Source organism: Astyanax mexicanus, chromosome 5 (assembly GCF_023375975.1).
Source record: "Astyanax mexicanus isolate ESR-SI-001 chromosome 5, AstMex3_surface, whole genome shotgun sequence".
In the NCBI taxonomy this organism is placed as follows: Eukaryota; Metazoa; Chordata; class Actinopteri; order Characiformes; family Acestrorhamphidae; genus Astyanax; species Astyanax mexicanus.
The window spans coordinates 39343286-39362360 of record NC_064412.1 but is presented as its reverse complement, the minus strand read 5'-3'; the positions used below and the strand labels follow the sequence as shown (position 1 = coordinate 39362360).

Below are 19075 nucleotides of genomic sequence, written 5' to 3'. Positions count from 1 at the left end.
ACCTACATGAAACCTCAGAGGATTTCCAACATTCCCAGTGGACTCAGGTATCATCTGTGTCAGCAGCTCCCGAAAAAGCCCATTAACTCCAGTGCTAACATCAGCACATGTGGTTTGTGATCTAGCCGAGTTTCTTTCCCTCCCCGGAAAACGCTGCCTCAGCCATACCTGCACAAAGGCGTAGAGTAGTGCCAGGGGGAAGATGATGGCGGCAGCAAAGGGCGTGGCCAGAAGCACTATGATGCACACTTCCATGAGCTTGAAGAAGTAGCTAAGCATCATCTTCAGTCCGTCCGGAATCATGCAGTCGATGGCGTCGATCTCCTTGGCGAAGCGGTTCAGGAGGTTACCACTCGGGGTGGACTCAAAGAAGGACATGGGGGAGTGCAGCACGTTCTTAAGGAGGTCCAGATGCAGTTGGCGAGAGGCGATGATGCCCCCAATAGAGATTGCCACTGTAGTGCCAAAAATGGCCATGCCTGGAATTTAGAAAATCTGCGTTAGGTCTTTAGACATAGAGTTTTGGATTTCTGCTGATTTAAAACATGCCATATGTAAAATGATTGCTGGTTTGTTTGTCATATTTATACATGGTCTATTTATTACCTATTTGTAATAATAGTTTTGTGTACCAGAATATGTGCAATCTATCTTGAATCTTTATCCACCCGCTATATATATTTTGAGCCCCCCAGCCCTATGTTATTAAGACAACATTAAAAATATTAGAGCTGTTAGTTTCTACCACTTCAAGTTTCAACAAACAGCTCTGCCATTTTTTTTCAACATCTTTCATCCTTCTTTTCGCTTCGTTTTTTAAAATAATATTTTCTGCTGTCTGTTATGTGTGTAAAAATAACTAAATATAGAATATCTATTATATTTTTAGTTATTTGTATTTTTATTTATTTTATCCAGTAATATTTTATTTTAGTAATATAAATATAACAATAAAACCAGTATTAAAGTATGCAGGCTATGAGAGACATGAAGTAAGTTTTTACAGGCTTAGACACTGACCTTGTGCAAAACCCAGAGCTCCGTAGACTCCCAGCTTCATGTCAGTGTTGAGTTGGGTCCCGTTGATGACGGGCTCGTCGGCCCACATGCTGAGCCAGTAATTGTATGCCAGAGAGGCAGCCTGCTGGAAGGCATACAGGAAGAGGATGGGTACGATCAAGGCCAAGCCGATGGTGCGGAAGTACTCAATGTACATCTCCAGTTTCACCTGGAATGCAAGACAGAGAGTTAGAATTCAGCAACCTCTGTAAAAGTAGTACATATAACATATGATATTGCATACCATATTACACTTGGGATACCGTCATAACAGGATCCAGCATTTTATCAATGGCCTTGTGAGGCTGCAAGATTTTATATATACTTGTTTTAAAAAAAAAACATGTTTTGGGAAAATTTTTAATTTCATGTGATTACCTTTGGTCTTCATTACAGGCACTTTGGCAGCTCAAAACTATGTTAACTATGTCCTGCAACCAGTAGCCCTAACTTTTCCAACAGGACAATGCTTGTCCATACACTGCTACCATCTTAAGAGCCTGTCTTGAAGACACAGCTATTATGACATGGCCAAACACATCGACAAACCTTTCCTAAACAAAAATGTGTGGGATGCAATTGGATGAGCCATCAGCACTTCAACCCTCATTTATGATTACATCTTTAATCTTAATTTTTGTGTGCATCTATTTTTTTTTACTTTTTTATGATGACTGCTGTAACCAGCTATGACTTACAGTACATAAGAGAGCATTAAACAGTGCTGTCCAACTCACCCTGCCTATTCTAGCTTTGTCCACCTCCGTCAGTTTCCCCAGATCTTCAGGAATCTGCTCCTGCTCGATGTCGGCCTCCAAACTCTGCATAGCCACACTGTTGGTGTCGCCTCTAAGATAGAGAACGAGAGAAGAAGAGAAATATAAAGCAACAAATAGTGCTTTGATAAAAAAAAAATATATATATATATATATTTTACATCACTTTCATTTTCTTTTTGAGATGTGTTAATATGTTAGAGAAGAACTCTAAAATGGACTGTAAAATGGACTGTTGGTGTAGTAAAACATGATAAAATGTACTTACCTTTGACATATATATATATATGACATTTGACATATATATATATATATATATATATATAGAGAGAGAGAGAGAGAGATTCTGCATAGCCTGCCTCCTGGCTCCGGCTGCTATGTCTATGTATATATTACTTATACTTATGTATATGGTACTTGGAGCTAAAGCTAGCATTATGGGATGTAAACAGTGTTTTTTAATTAGCTTCTTGTGCACTTTTTAATTTATTAAAAAGCGATTTATCGGGGCAAATAATGCCCCGTGTCACCCAGTCTGAAGGGTGTTTGAACAATCGCTGTGGGAGGGTGGAGGTGTGCTATTTATCAAAGGTAAGTACTTTTTATTATGTTTTACTACACCAAAAGTCTATTTTACACCGGAGTTCTTCTTCAAAGTTCACTTACCCAATCAGCTGCTCCTGAGAGAGATCCCTGGAAAACAGCATGTAATCTGTTACACTGAGCCTTGCACAGGACCTTCTGGAACCTGGAAAAAGAATACACTTGAATAGTCTTCAAAAAATAAATTGTGTGCAAAAGATTTTCTGTCCCTGTTGCAGTACAGTACAAGTTATTTTGAAGTCCCGTTATATTTTGTAATTTTAAAATACTTTGGCAATGGAGTGCTTCCATTCCGATTGTTTGGGATTTTATTCATTCTATATTTATATAAGATTAATGAGTATATAACTGTATATTAGTCTATTACTGTAAAGGTGTTAGACTGACCTCTCTGCACAGAGCTCTCTTTCCTCTCAGAGCTGGCAAATGTGCGGATGAAATCAGCAAAGGCCCCGTTGCGGTTCAGCAGTTCCTGGTAGGAGCCGCTCTCAGTGATCTCGCCGTCCACCAGCACCAGGATTAGATCAGCCTGAGGCAGGAAGCTCGTCCCGTGGGTCACCAGAACTCGGGTCTGACAAATACATAATGACATTTTTTTTCACATCTTTGGAGACTATGTAGGTCCAGGAGCTCAACTAATGCTTTTAACCCATATTACTCCCATTGTTTTTGACTTTATAATAAATTCATAATGTTACAAAAGAAAAAGCTAAAAATGTCTTTGACTATACAAAAAAGGAAGACCTAATTACCTTATCTCTAAGCACACCCTTGGGCCCAATGACCTTATCAAAGATGTGCTGACCCACGTGGGCATCCACAGCAGACAGAGGGTCATCCAGCAGATAGATATCAGCTTTTCTGTAAACTGCACGAGCCAGGCTCACCCTCTGCTTCTGCCCTCCAGAGAGGTTTAAACCCTGGGAAAAGATTTTATGATAAATTGTCATGCTCAAATCAAATTAGCTAAATGCAATCAAAAGCATTTTAACATATAGAGAATATGAGCCCCAGCTCCAAAACAGGTTTAGAAGAGCACCTTCTCGCCGATCTCAGTGGCATCTCCTGCTGGCAGGATCTCTAGATCGGGCAGGAGGGCACAGGCCTCCAGAACTCGCTGGTACCATGTCTTTTTCTTCTCTCGGCCAAACAGGATGTTGTCTTGTAGCGTGGCATTCTGGATCCAGGCCTGCTGGGGCACGTAAGCCACAGAACCCTACAAGATCATACAAGATCAAATTTAAGCAGCCTGGTCAAAATATCTGTTACTGTGAAAAGTCGACTTGTGTGTCATGATAAACCATCTGAGGATTATAAGGCCAACACTTCTCGACCTCCTCCCCCATCCCCCCATCCCCCAGTAGGGAGTGAGGGACAGTAGGGGAGCTAACAAACATCAGGTTTCTGTTCATTTTTAACCTTTACTCACATAAAATTAAACAAAATTAAGCATTCAGCATTACTTATCACACTTGATATCTGTTTGCTATCCTTTCACAAAATATGATATGAGATGTACAAGGCTTATATAGTCATGTTAGCTGAGCTAATTTAGCCTTAGCATCTGTTTGTTTGCCTCTCTTTTTTTGTAAATTTTGCTCACATTAGATTAAGTAGCACTGCCGAGGTAAATGTTTGACTAAATGAGTAAATGGTTGAGTAAATGGTTAATGTACTGTGCTTTTTTGGTGAGTCTGCTCAGATATTGAAAATGTTAAAGGCTCTATCGTACACCATGGTGCAAGGTGCATCACAATGCTCTTTTCTATCTTGCACCCCTTCAACAGTCTACTTTTACGCATTGTGTCTGCGCTATTAAAATAGTGTCACAGTTTAGAAATAAATCGACAATAAATCTGGAAGTGAGGTGTGTTCAGGTAAATTTCTGGCACATTTCTGCTATTTTGGCAGAGGAAAACACAGGTGCACCACTGACTGAAATTGACCTAGACAACAGTCAGTTGTCCATTCCTGAAGGTGCACCATGCACACTGCAGAGCACAAACCTGCCTTTTAACTTCTCAATAAACAGAATAAAGAATAAAATAACACTGCTGTTCAATACACAGGTCAGTATCCTCTGCTGAGACGCACAAAGTGCCTTGCTCTTAAGATATGAATGCACCAAAGTCAGAGCACACCTGCCTCGTAAAGGTAATGGCAAGAGACACACTGACTAGTTTATTTCATGTTACGCCCGTTAACCACCCAAGATTAATTAAGAAAATTAAGTCATGCCTTTTGTGTGTTTCGAGCTGCGCTAGGTGTATTTTTTGCTCTCACGATACAAAAGACGCACAGACACACCCTTAATTGTGAAAAAATACAAAATAAATAAAAACCTGTCCAACCTGTTTTTTTTTGTTTTTTTCCCTCAGTTTTGCCCAAAACATTTCATTTAAATCTAACTCATATTTTTACCTTAATAGAAACATTGCCACTTCTCCTCTCTGTCTCTCCAAGCATCGCAGAGAGCAGTGACGACTTCCCACTGCCAACATGGCCGACCACTGCTACCAGTCCACCACAAGGAACTCTCACACTGATCCTACAAAAACACAAAACTGTTGGCAGGCTGCTGCTGATTGCCATCAATTCATATTAGAAACTTTATCCTGACAACTGTTATTATACCTTTTTAGACATGGAGGGCCGTCTTTAGACCAACTGAACGTCCCGTTCTCAACCACCACACTGTCTTCATCTGAGAAACAGAGAGTGAGGGAAAAAGTATAAGGGTCATTACTAGAGTACCATGCATTTAAGTTAAGTTAAAATTACTTCATATTTTAAATTCTTTTAACTATTTATTATATTTCATTACACAGATATCAGTTTTTCATGTTTTTCCTTTTTATTATTTCCTGTCATGGATGAGTCCTTTGTGTTATGGCAAGGTGCATGACAGGATGGACTATGGCAGAGTGGACCATTTTAACCAGCATTGGCCTTTAATAAAAATGTGTTGATATGTAATTATAGACTATATATGTAAAATTTTTCATGGTGATCTAGTTCTGTTTAAAAGATACATTTAGATTTTTAAATATTATTTTAATTACTGTGATATTTTGCCACAACAGGGTGGAAACTGACATTTCCATGTCACCATTTGGCTTAATATTTATATGCAATAAAACAGCTTACTTATTATTGTGGTATTAAGTGGTAATATGTAAGTAGTGATCACTGACAAAGTTACCATCTATAAATAAGTAAAAAAAAAACATAGACATTGCACATTGTAGAACACTATAATAAGTAAGCTGTTTTCTTACATATAAATACTGACCCAAATGGTAGGTTTCTTATATCGAGTGATAATCACATATTCGCCTGCACACCTGTACAGAAGTGAACACGCTTTTCTGCCGTATGGGAGCCATTAAGGTGCGAGGCCAGGAGGGGCTGTCTATGAAAGAAAACTTCCTCTCCTGCAGCTTGTGAAATCATAGACTCCCCTTAATTATGCACGGTCTAATTAGCCTCATCTTCAAAATAGCTGTTTTCACAAGCTGTCTGCAGCGTTGTTGACAGATGCCGGGGCAAAAATGTGTTTGCGTTTCACTAAAATAGAAGACTAGGCTGAGACCGCAGTCTACCGTGGGCTGCTGCACTGGGTCTCTAATTGCTCTCTCTCTCTCTCTCTTTCTCTCTCTTTTTCTCTCTCTCTCTCTCTTACTACAGAGGAGAGCAGGAAGTGAAGCAATGCTGCCACGCGGCTGTGGAATTTAGCACTTGGCAACAAATTAATCAATCTGTGGCACTGCCATTCAATATATTAATGTGACAGAGCTCCAGCGGAAGTCATATTTCAGTATCTGTGAGGGTGAGTGGGAATAGGATGTTAACTCACCCTGTTTATAAGGATCTCTGGACACGTTGTCTGGTTTTATTTCTTCTTGACACAAAAATTTCCCCAAGCGCTTCAGCGAGACGACAGCCTGCAACACAAGAGATGGGTCAGAGGAAAGTTATGTAATAACTAAAAGAAAATGAACTAAAAAATAACACTGAAAAGCCAATATTCTATTATGTCATAGCGCCGAATACTAGCAGGCCGTTGTTGGGAGTTGGGGGTTGGGGGGGCAACCAACCCCCCTGAACTCCCCCATACCTAAAAATGGGTCACTAAACTGAATTTTAGCTAGGCAAAAAAGAGCGAACTGCTCTTCTTGTGGAGAAAAAGTGAATCACTGTGATAAAGTATGATGCTGTTCCCTCTAGATCATGTTCCAGAAGAAAAGTGTGCCATTATGAAACGCCTTCTATGCCACCACTACTAGACATTGTCCCAAAGGATGCAGTGCTATACAGGGTTCTCCTAAAATGCCACGTCATGCCCTCACAATGTGATGATGGGATGACAACTATGATTTGCTGCTTTAGTTTGCTCTAATAACCTGCCAGTGAAAACAGGTGATTATAATTCCTCAACTTCTTGTTTATTCTATATCAGAAAAATGTAAAATATCTGAATTGGAATTCCTGGCACCTCCAGTGCTCTAGATGCCCACCTGCATGGTGGTGCTCATAGCAAATGGAAGCTGACTCAAAGGGGTCTTCAGGATGTTGATGAGCGCCATTGACACGAAGATCTTCTGAGCGTCCAGCACGTTTTTGTCATCAATGAGCACGTAGACTCCGAACATGGCAAAGGCAATCTGAGAAACAAGAAAGATAATCTTGTTAAGCTGACTTTGAATTAATTTATCTTGAGACATGGTACAGATCACTTGTACTAAGGGGCAAAAAAAATTAATATATATATATATATATTTTTAAATAAATGCTGTGTTCTATTCAAAGTAGAAAATTTTAACTGGAATGGCCACACAAGGGAATTCCTACAGCGCTCGGCCTTAATGTGAGCCGAGCATTTGAGCCAGAATCTGGCCGAAATGTGGCACTGGCATGTGGTATTCCAAATGATTTTTGCTATCCGTGTACTGTGTACTGTGCACTGTGTATTTTGTCTATTTATAACCATTGTGTTGCAGAATTTGCAGTGAGTTTTACTCACCAGAAAAGTCGAGGAGTTGAAAGAAGCAATAGAGATGGAGTAGAGGATCTGGGATTTCCTCAGGGCCCCGAGCTCTTTCTCCCTGTAGCCTAAAACCTTCTCCAGATAAGCTTTTTCCCAGGCATAGAACTTCAGGATCTTTATGCCATTCAGGATTTCATTCATCAGCTTGATTCGCCCATCCATGAACTTCATCTGAATCTCCTGTTTCATTCAAAAAATAAAATATAAGGTCATGAGCCTGCTGGGTATTACGTAGATAACATAATATTGAGATTGCATGATTTACAGTGTAGGCAAGTCAGTGGGCAAGATGGAATGTGGCGAATGTGAAAATTTCTGGTCAGTTTGTCCACAGCTTAATCACACGAAGAGTCGGGTTTGGGTTAGGTTTGTCTGCATTCTTTGCCCTTTATATATCTCAATTTTTCACGCTGCTAACAGCCAAGTAGGCCAGTGGTAGGCAGCTAGACGACTAGGTCAGCCAGTGCCTCCAAAAAAAAAAAGGGAGACACAGACATAAGCCAAGGTTGCAACCAAAGTTTTGGTCATAAGTGGCCTGTGAGCCAAGCATCTGTTGTTTTCAAAAGAGAAATGAAAAAATATATAACTTTTATTGCCATTTGTTTTAGTGTGGTTGTTTTCCATCTGAAGCGTTATGGACAGATGGACATCAAAGGAATGAGAGAACCTCGGATCCAACCCACAGCCTTCATAGCTCTAAATGAGCCATCTAAACCAGCTCTGGAGCTTAGGAACTGACCCATAAATAAATTCAGTGACACTCAGGACTGTAATAAAACCTTTATTTAATAATAATCAGGATCCATTGCCTGATGACTGGAATTGAATGTGGTTAACTTGGCGTTGTTGCTCAGTGGCAGTGTGATCTGAAATCTGATAAATGTGGATTTTTTTTCTTTGAGATGTTCTAGCCCCAGGTTGCACTGAATAAGCTCAAAATCTCAAGTTTGGTTCTCAAACTTTTCTATCATTCTCCACCTCAGCAGAAGGGGAAATTCCACGCCCCACGTGTCCCATAAGTTGAGAATAAGTTGCTCAGCTATTGCTATATTGTGTGTGTTTTTTTTAACTGGACAACCCTGTATGCAACTCTGTATGATGCCATTTGTGCTTTACTATTTACTGACGCAGCTTTCACCATTTACTTATTTATTTTGTTATTTTTTTTGTTGGCTTAATAAAACAGCTAATTGTCCATCGCTACGCACTGTAATTACACTTTGGGCTCGCGTTTACACAGAGATCCACGTAAACACAACAGCGTGGAAATGGGTTGGGGGGGCTACTAATGTTTTATCACAGAGTAGAAGTGTGAAATATTTTTCACAGAAGCACCCCTCAGAAACTAATCCCGTCTGGATAGTGCTTTACGTTCTTTTTGGTTGGCTTTTTGATTGATTTGGCTCATCTGTCTTTTGTTTCTCCAACTTGCCAATTTTTGTGGTCCTTGTAACAAATTTGTCCATTTTTAAACCTTAATATTATACACACCTATATCTTCTGTTTCTCTGTTGGACTGTTTACATTGTTCCGCAGACATTTTAAAATCTGGGGCTTATTCCCCCACCCCCTCTACCCTTTTATTGGCAAAACTGACATGCGTTAAAAAGACAGGCTTAAAAATTTTTCATTTCCTCCGATTCCTTGCGCCTCACCTGCCATACCACACACTTTGAAAAATGCTGCACTAACTAGTGGTGTAGTACTTGAGTCCAATATGCATCTCAAAACCTGTCTTAACCTTGTTTCGAGTCAGACTTGTCACGGTTATGGGGTGATGTGGACTTTATTATTATTATTATTATTATTATTTAAAAACTAGATGTTCTATTTATCATTATGATGATATATGATAAAATACATATTTATTTTTATTTTCCTATGATAAAAAAAAGATCTGAATCTGGTTTTGGTCTTGCCTCAGTCTCAGCACTTGGATTCGGACATGACTACCTAAAGTCTAGGTCTTGACTTGGACTCGACACATCCTGGTCTTGGTCTTGACTCTCTAGCAGTCTCTTGACTGATCTAACTTTCATTCATTGTTAGATGTGCTTGTGTGTTCATTTCAAGCTTGATACAGTACCTGTAGTTTACTCCTCTTCTTGGCAATAAACCCATTCAACGGGAAGATGAGAATTACTGTGGCGATGCCAGCCAGAGCAGATGGGCCCAGGTGCTAAAAGGGGAACAGTGCAGGGGTTTGAGTGAAATAGCCTGTGACCTTAAAAAAAAAAGGATTTTTCTTAAATGGCTCTTCAATAAGGGCAGTAGTTCTATAACTTATGTGTCTATAACCTTGACAAATCTTTCTGAACACAAATAATAGTTTTATATAATAGTTCTTAATGATGTGAATGTATAGTGAATATGGTTGTCCAATTTCCGTGTTATGTAACAGTGCTTGTATTTATAGATGCCTTACATGGAGTACTTATTCTTATAATTACTTATTTTAAAATGTAATATTTTTTTTATATTTGTGGTCATTTTGTGGTCATTGTTCAATTGTAATATCTGTATCAGTGATATATTAAAATGGCAACATTACCTGCCACAGGAAGAAGAGACAGAGGGCAATCTCGATGGGGGCGAGCCACACAGCATTAAAGTAAACCACGAAATCCATAAGCTTCTGCGTATCAGCAGAGACTAGATTTACAATCTCTCCTACTGTACACGTCCTGCGTGCTGCGCTGTTGATCACCAGAGACTACAAACAAACAGAAAAGATTATACAGTCAACAATTAGAAGGTAAATTTTTAAACTGTTGAAAAAAGACCCACATAAAAAATAGTGTAATTCATCTATGAAACATAAGCTGCAAGAATTATTTTAATTCCCACTAAGTAACAAAGACTTTCCTATAATGTTACCAGTGCTGGGAGGATGAAAACTAGCATGTGTTTCCTTGAAGTCACTCAAAGCTCAACATGCTTGGAGAAGAACACTAACTGCCAGTTCTTTTTCATAAACCACTGGTTATCAGACTGGGTGATTGGGGGAAATAGGGAGCGCCATCTAATCAGCCATCCCTGCTGCATATTGCTGGATTAACTCTAGTATCAGTGGGGCTCATTTCAACAACCCAAAACAGTCTGTTTTTATTTTTAAGATATAAAGGTTAGAAATGTTCCAATCAAAATAAATTAGGCTTGGTTTTTGAAGGATATAAACTACATGCCAGATAGAAAAAAGGCCTTTGTAAATGGGCCTACAATTGGCTTTAGTTATAGATAATTTAACAAATAAATTAATCAGTAACTTTGGAAATTAAATGATTTTAACTCTGTAGTTATTTACTGAGCATAAGAGGTGTGATTAGCCCCCATAAAACAGACCTTCCTGTAGACGAGTCCCATAACCGCGGTCTTGACCCTCATGCCCACAGTAAAGCAGCTGTACATGTACTGGTGGTTGAAGAGGGACTGCAGACACGAGAGGAGGAACATCAGCGAGGCGTAGAAATATCCCTTCCACAGTGGAGCATCTTCCTCCCTCATGAAGCCTAACAGCAGACTAAGATTTAAAAGAGAAAGAGTGGAAAGAGAAGAAGGAGCCGACAAAAATCATTATAATATGAAGGGAAGCCTGGATCAGTGTGAGTAGCAAACCCATAGGGCATTAGAGCACTATTATCATTATTGTCTTTATCAGAATACTGTACCTTTTTGCATCTCATAACTTTTTTTAATAAAATTGTTATTCTTTTGTTTTTTGTCATATTTATAAGACTACCAACTATACAGAAATCATATGTTCCAGCTTAATCACTTTTTAAAGAACATTTTATTTTCTGTCTGCCATTGTCCACTTTGAGAAAATTGGAAAAAAAAATAAATTAAAATTGATATTAATGAAAATGTGGTGTAGACTGAGTTGATGTTGAGTACATGTTGAGTTGTTTTGTTCCTAAGATATATTTAGATTTTTTTTTTTTAATTACCATGACAGGCTGGACATAAATCATATTAAAAGAGACAATATTAAAATGCAGCAGAGTGTCTTCAGTCCCTTTTATTTTTGTTTTTTTAGTCCTCAGATTGTGATGTCACTGATGTCAGACGTCACTTTCTTAAAGGGGTGGAGTTATCCCTAAACAAAAGGGTGGGCAGGGAATTCTTGGACATGTTTAAATAGTTTAATACACAAAATAAAATTATTAAATAAACGTGTTATTAAACATTTTAAAAGAATTACTGTGAACATAGCAACCCCCCCCTTAACACACACATCAAAGAAAACCGTATAAATTGTACAAATAGTTCTTCAAAGTGAGGGTTAACATTTCTCTATATGTGTAATAGGAGTAAATCTTATTACAGTAAAATGTATGAAAATCAAATAACTCTTCTGGGACGCAAACAGCACAGTACATTGATATTGACTCATATATAATATTATGACCTCCAGTATAATGTTTAGCTGTGTGGTTTGGTGATCGAGCAGAGCTTTCGTTTAGCTACGAACCTTGTAGCAGCTCTCTACACTATAAATAAGCTTCCATTATACATTAAGAACATTTTTGCCTTATCCTTTGAAGTCACCATATTGGACAACAAAGATATGTATATATGGTGAATGTTGTTGTCTAATTTCTGTGTTAAGTAATGCCTTAAATGAAGTACTTGAACTTATAATGACTCCTTTTTTAAATGCAATCTTTAAAAAAAAAAGTCTAAAGTTGCGGCCAGTGTTTAATTGTATTATCTGTATCAGTATTATACTATAATGGCAGCATTACCTGCCACAGGAAGAAGAGGCAGAGGGCAATCTTAATGAAAGCAAGGCTAAATTTTGGCGTTTAACAGAATTGGGCATAAATTTCCAAATTCTATATTAGGTCCTGTTAGCCTAGAAAAGCTTTGCTCAGTTGAACTGGTTCTACTAAAACCTTCCCTGTTTTGACACTTGACTGGTCACTGAGATTAAACACACAGACTTAGTAATTCCCCCTTGTTGTTGGGTTGTGGACAGAACTTCGCACAGCTGATCCAGAGTCGCCTTTACCCCAAATTGCCTAAAATTCCAAACACCATTGTTTTAGGGTGACAACCACAAGGCTAGTCTCAAAGTGGCAACATATACCGGGGCAGTTCGCTGGTGGCTGCTGTCTCGACCTTGTACTTGGCTGGCCGCTCTCTTACTGTGGTCACTTCTCAACCACAACCCCAACAGTTCCGCTTCAGGCTGCCTCGGGGGCTGACGCGTCTACGCCGGGCACGACGCTGCGGTCAGCTGTCCCTCACCAGCTTTCAGACACTAAGCCATAATTACCCCACTGTGGGCATAAACATTGTGATGTATGGCTTGGGTGACGCTACGCATGATACTAACTGAATCTCACTGTTTTGCAGAGATATCATGAAGCGTATCCTGAAAAACATTCTGCAGGCCTCTGTAAGATGTTCCTTCAAACCTTGGGAGGTGGTTTATTTCAGAGTTTATTTAATAGGACTTTTAATACCTTTTGTTTTTCTCCTAGGATACATATGAAGTTACCTGCACTGAAGTTCATGGTCTGCATAATATTATTACAATGTGCACATCTTAACGTTGTCCTCATCTGCTCTGAAAACTGTTTTTATCAAACAGATGCTTGAAAAAATAAGTGAACACTTTAAAATGACTAGGATTTATTTTACATAGGTTACTAATAAACTCTGATCCGATTGTTATCTGAGCCACAGTTACACAGAAACACAATCTAACTAAACTACTAAAACACAAACAGTTGGACTGTTCATGTTTACATGTTTAAACATTTGCAGTGCAGGCTAGAAAAAGTAAGTGAACCTGTGAATTTTAGCAGCTTGTTAATTTATTTAAACAATATATACTGCTCTCTATACATAAGCCTTGAGAAAATAAATGATTACAACACTTAATTTTAAATATAAAGTACATTTTAACTTATAATTTTTATGAAGAACAAAAATGTTAAATTTTTAAACCATATTCCAAAGTCCACCTAAGCATATATCACTGTGCATGTATTTTAAGGACAAAGAACTTAAAATAATAAGAAACAGGAGAAGCTCAATTTGTGTTCTGACCACACTATAAATAATTATTCTGATGAGACATTAGCTTTTTACTGTTATTTTGCAGTACCTCTATTTAATATATACTAAATAAAATGTATATATGTTTTCTAGAACAGCAGAAAAAACTGGTGTGATAAAATGCTTGCTGAAAAAAACAACAGTTCACCAAATATTGTAAGTAAATATTACCTAAATATATCTAAACTGAAGGTATTCCTGAAGGGAAGGACTACACATTGAGGGTGAGTGAGATAAATAATTCCAGGATGTAAACGTTACTCATTTTAGTGTACTTGTAGTGTACTTGTACTTAGTGTAAATGTGGACTAAACTCAAAACCTCAAAAAATAATGAAAAATAATAATAATGAAGAGTGCAGAATGCTGCTTTAAATTTATTGAGTAAATAATATAGTTACTGTTATTAGAAAACTCTAATATGGCAGCACTTTATTTACAGCAAATATACCTAAAATATTTTGTATTTAATTAAAACAGCACTTTACTTTTAAAATTTTAATATTTTAACAGTTTATTACAGTGCAGCTTACCTGAGGACTTGTGGAATGGCGAACATGAAGGCATCGTGGACTATGAGACACAATGTCCCAGACAGGAAGCAGGGCCCGAAGTTTCGGGCCAGTGTTCGTAACAGGCAGAATCCTGAGCTTTGCTCCTTCTGTAGCTTCCTCAGCAGCTGAGCCTGATCCGGCAGGCGGGACCCCAGTGCCACACTGCTGCTCAGATACGTCTCCTGTCTTATCATGGGATAAAACATGTTATTAGAACTCCCCATCGTAATAAAAAAAAAAAATAAACTCATTATATTTTTTATGTGCAGCTCAATGAAGGAGTGCAAAAAGGTGTTCTGCAGAAAGCAACTATAGCATATAATATTTTTATATAAGAACGAATACTATGTTAGTTTGTGTCAGTAGATAAGATTTTTTGTTTTTTGAACTAGAGTTTTGTACTGTTCCAGAAAGAATTGCGATAAACTGTATTATTGTTAGTGTTCATAATGCATTATGAATACAGGATTCATAAGAATTGTTATTGAAAATTTCTGTGCCTTTCAAGCTCTTAATTAAAAGCACAGTTACATATAAAGATGCTGCACTGTGTTGTGTGATGTTTCTACAAAAATCATAAAAAAAAACATGTGATTTCTGACACGAGGCCTGAACGGTGGATCCAGCAGGCTTAACGCTTCGATGTGTCTTCAAAGTCCAGATGTGTTAACAAGCCAGTAAACCGTGACACAAGCCCTGGCCGTCTCGAGTGTGACCGTGTTTGACCCGTTTCAGGCCGGAGTCCTTGTTGTGGGCATCGCTCAGATGGTCATTTGATTGCTTTGATTATCCAAGTCAAAACAACAAAGGCGACCACAGAGACATTAACTCTTAAACTAAGCTTAAATTCATATGTGCCTACATGTCGCGCTACAGCTTGTTGTCAGCTGGCCATAACATTTCTCAGCATAGCTTTAACAAAAGCCAGAAACACCCCATAGGCCAGGAACCCATGTGTTTACAAGCAGAAGGAAATATATTTTATTACATTCTTGTTCTGTAGAAACAAGAACATTCTTTAGCTGTTTGCCATGTTTTTACATTTTTGGACTTTAAACAAAAAGAAAAACGTCGTAAATGTAACCACGAGTCTGGTGAAATAAAAAAAAATGGTAATCAGATGTAAAAAGTGAGGTAAATATGTAAATATATGGCCATTGGTGGCCATCAATAACAAGGTTGTGGGTTTGGGTTTAATACCAGGGCTCGGCCATCTGCACTGTTGGGGACTCTTAAGCCTCACTGCTCCCTAGGCACTGTGGTGATAGCTGCCAACCGCTCTGGGCATGTGTGCTTATTGTATATCACTGTATGTGTGTGTGTATGTGTGTTTTTCTCTGATTTTTTGTACTTTTTGCATCTCAGTTTGTTCAAAAATACATTTTAAGTTATTAAATGTGATATTTAATTTAATTTAAATCTGTTTATTCCCATCTCCAGATTTGGATGTTTTGAATCTTGGACATTTTAAATGTAGCATTATCTGTCTCTTGAAAAGCTGGAAGTTAGAACAGAAAGGTAGGGCTCTATAGTGGCCCTATATTCTTATTGCTGCTCATCTAGAGTTCCAGAGAATCCTACCGAGCTCAGCCCTCCATGGGTGATGCGATCACAAATGACTGCCAAAATGTATAGCCGTTACCACCTGATAATTTTAATGCATTTTCTGTAAATCAGATTTCATTAATTTCCGCTGGAGATGAGGCTGGTTATGATATGAGTCTTCCATTTTTATTTATAATCAGCTAACTCCCTGCACAGACAGTGGATGGTGTCGTACTGTGGTTATTACATATGCTCTGGCATGGGCAGTGATGTGGTTGGTGTGGGCAGGGCTTTGCTGTCAGACACGCTTTGCAACGCGATAAAATGTGGTCTCTGTGTAATCAGTTACTTTACCTTTTAAATTGACCTGCTTTATATTGCAGTATATTTATAGTGCAGAATAAGGTCGGGAAATCAGCACAGACGGTAAACAGTGTGTGAAACAGCCGGACGTTACGCAGAGGAGGGTAAATATTGAAGAAGACGTGTTGCGTGCTGTTAGAGTGTGAGCTCGGTGTGTGTGAGTCACTTCAGTGAGCTTTACTAAAGTGTTGTGGAATTTCGTACTGTTGGAGTTTGGTGCGTTCTGCCATCCATTCCTCCTCCAGATCTGAGATGATCTTGTCTGATGTGTCCTCTTCTCTCAGACTCCACAGATCTTCTGCTTGCAGAGGGGTGCGGTAACCCTTAACAACCAACCTGCGGGATAAGCCCACATACACACACACACACACATACAGATTAAGGTGCTGTATATAATACGCTGACATGCAAAATTTTATATTAAAAAGCTTATACATATTTCACTCAGGATACATATATATATTTTTTTTCCATCTTATCAGATCCACTGAGCATATAGTACACTATACACCCCATTCTTTCACCTCGTTCTTCAATGGCCAGGATCCCACAGGAACACCACTTTGGGTGATGGGTCATTATTCTTAGCACTGCAGTGACACTGGGATGGTGGTGTATGAGGTGTAAGTGTGTGTTGTGCTGGTATTAATGGATCAGACACAGCAGTGCTGCTGGAGTTTTTAAACACTGAACAGTGTCCACTCACTGTTCTCTCTATTAGACACTCTTGTCATTAGTGATCCCATTAGTGGTCTCATTTGTAACCTTGACCCCTCGTTATCTTCCCCAGGTGTTTCTTGTCTGTGTCTGTGTATATATACCTCATGTTTCCTCTAGACTTGGTTGTGTTTTTTTGTTTGTTGCCACCAAGTTACTGGTTTGTTAATTTTTTGTTTGTTTGTCCTCTGATTTGTTAGTCCTTGCTTTTTTAGCTAGTCCTTTGTTGTTTGTTTTATTGTCTTAATTTTTTCGCTTTGTTGGTTTTCAGTATGGCTGCTAACAAAAAACAACTTGCATTTGCATCCTGCCTCCAACTCTTGATTATTATACCTATATACTCAGTGGAGACGATAAGATGGACTGTAAGTGTAGAAACAAGGAGGTAGTAAAAAAAAAAAAGAGTTTCCTAAATTTAGGAAAATAATAAAAATAATACAAGTACTTAAAGTACAACTTAAGATGGTCATCTGGCCTACCCTCTGAACCACCAGAAGAGGAGTTTGGAGAGAAATGATGCGTCCTGAACAGGGCATGCGTTCTGAAAAAGAATAAAAATGAACATCACCTGTTTGGCAATGCGAAACACATCCATGCTCAATTATTTTTATAATTTAGAAGGGTTACATCATGATTTCTGTAAATAAGAAAAAAGCCAGTTTTTCAAACACATTTAGAGATGTTGCTTTTTAGGACAGGCAAGACGGGTAACACTGCACTGAGAGTAAACAGAAAATCAGTGAGAGTGTGTGTGAGTAAGTGAGAGTGCTTTTGCTGCTTTATGTGTGTGTGTGTTTATGCATAGCATCGTTCAGTTATGACACATTTCCACCCACAGCTGACCTCAGCTCTGCCCCCTTACCCATCCTCCCATCCACAACCACACACACACACACACACATGCACCCTCTCCGCCTCTTCACCGGAGGTCTCACTCTACAGGATGCCGTGAATAACTCTGCCCAGGAAGTGACTGAGCCAGGAGAGGATCATGGGGTGTGGCACCCACGTCTGTGGCTACATCCTCATCACACACTCACACACTTACACTCACTCCCTTACACACACACACACACACACACACATGCACCTGTCTACAGGGCCTGTCTACAGCAGGCTGTTTTAATAGACAAGCACTGTGCTGAGGGCAGTGAGGGTAAAATGTATGTATAATGTTTTGGATATATCTAACTACTTTTAATATACATTTAAACATAATACTATACACATATGCATGCCATGTCAACACAGTCTCATTCATTTCATAAAGTGTCCTACAGAAGTTAAAATACACTGTTGAAAACATGCAGGTCTTTTGTTTTAAATGTAAATTGTGATATCTGTCAGAGTCATTTGTCTGTTGGCAAGGACAATTTTAGCCAGACACCACTGGTTACAATCATGATCAACCACTGCACTGTCCATTTTAGGTGGTAAAGCCTTCTAAGATGTATTCCCGGTACACACGACACTGTGTCAAGGAATATTAAATGCCCCCACAACTCTATCACAAGACAACACCACCCAACTTATACAGGCGCGGGAGTTTCCAAGCTGTGCCCTGAAGTAGCACTTAAGGATCAATTTAAATACTGCTATTCCAGTACTGCCATGCTACGAGTAAATGAATAATCTTTTCATAAACATTAAAGCATTGTTTCATAAATGCATTTTTCAGTGCTTATAAAGCTCTTATTAGGTACCTTCAAATAAAGCTTTACTAATTAAATTATTTACCACAGTCTCTTCTATTTATAAGAAGACACAAGAACTGGACATCCACAAATTTAGGTCCAATCTCATTTCTCTTTTATCCCCTTACACCTTGTTTTCGTGTGTAACCCTTCACTTTGGAACAGAGGTAACCTTCCCCTGGGAATTAGGGCAACCCTGCAAGCAATTGATACAGATATATAGCAGTGGAGTGCTAACATTTGGTTACCTAGCTGGTTAACTAGTTAACTTTGAAGCATTGTATATCTTCAAAAGGGTAGTGCAGCAATTAATTATTATTGTCCATATCTTAATTCATTTGTAACGGGGAGCTAAAAGTAGCTTTTATTGACTTTTATTTTATTTTATTGATCAGTTCCACCTTAAATCCTGCAGCCTAAGGGAAAGGTCAGCTAGCTAGCTAGCTATCTTGCTACTGAGACAAACTATTTTTTTATACTTGCTATGAAGAAAAATGACCATAAACACTGAAACTATGGTAATATCGTAGTTTCAATATAATTACCAATTAAACTATGGTAATACAGTGGTTATCATAGTTTTAACAAGGAAAATATGAAAAATGGGTTTTGCCAACTTGCCAGTGATATGTTTTGTTTTAAGTGTGCCCCT

At 38.5% G+C, this 19075-nt stretch overlaps 1 protein-coding gene across 1 annotated transcript in view; it reads right to left on the bottom strand.

The window, feature by feature from the left end:
• abcc6a (ATP-binding cassette, sub-family C (CFTR/MRP), member 6a) overlaps positions 1 to 19075 on the bottom strand; it is a 43500-nt gene that overhangs the window by 8197 nt on the left and 16228 nt on the right. The window contains exons 6-23 of the mRNA XM_007248830.4: positions 17209 to 17270; positions 16217 to 16348; positions 14084 to 14290; positions 10828 to 11005; positions 10037 to 10198; positions 9572 to 9664; positions 7462 to 7665; positions 6956 to 7102; positions 6295 to 6382; positions 5073 to 5142; positions 4860 to 4986; positions 3478 to 3654; positions 3191 to 3358; positions 2826 to 3009; positions 2502 to 2583; positions 1797 to 1908; positions 1021 to 1228; positions 169 to 479 (exon numbers count right to left, since the gene is read on the bottom strand). Coding sequence (XP_007248892.3) covers positions 169 to 479; positions 1021 to 1228; positions 1797 to 1908; positions 2502 to 2583; positions 2826 to 3009; positions 3191 to 3358; positions 3478 to 3654; positions 4860 to 4986; positions 5073 to 5142; positions 6295 to 6382; positions 6956 to 7102; positions 7462 to 7665; positions 9572 to 9664; positions 10037 to 10198; positions 10828 to 11005; positions 14084 to 14290; positions 16217 to 16348; positions 17209 to 17270 — 2712 coding nt within the window. The remainder of the gene's footprint in view (positions 1 to 168; positions 480 to 1020; positions 1229 to 1796; positions 1909 to 2501; positions 2584 to 2825; positions 3010 to 3190; positions 3359 to 3477; positions 3655 to 4859; positions 4987 to 5072; positions 5143 to 6294; positions 6383 to 6955; positions 7103 to 7461; positions 7666 to 9571; positions 9665 to 10036; positions 10199 to 10827; positions 11006 to 14083; positions 14291 to 16216; positions 16349 to 17208; positions 17271 to 19075) is intronic.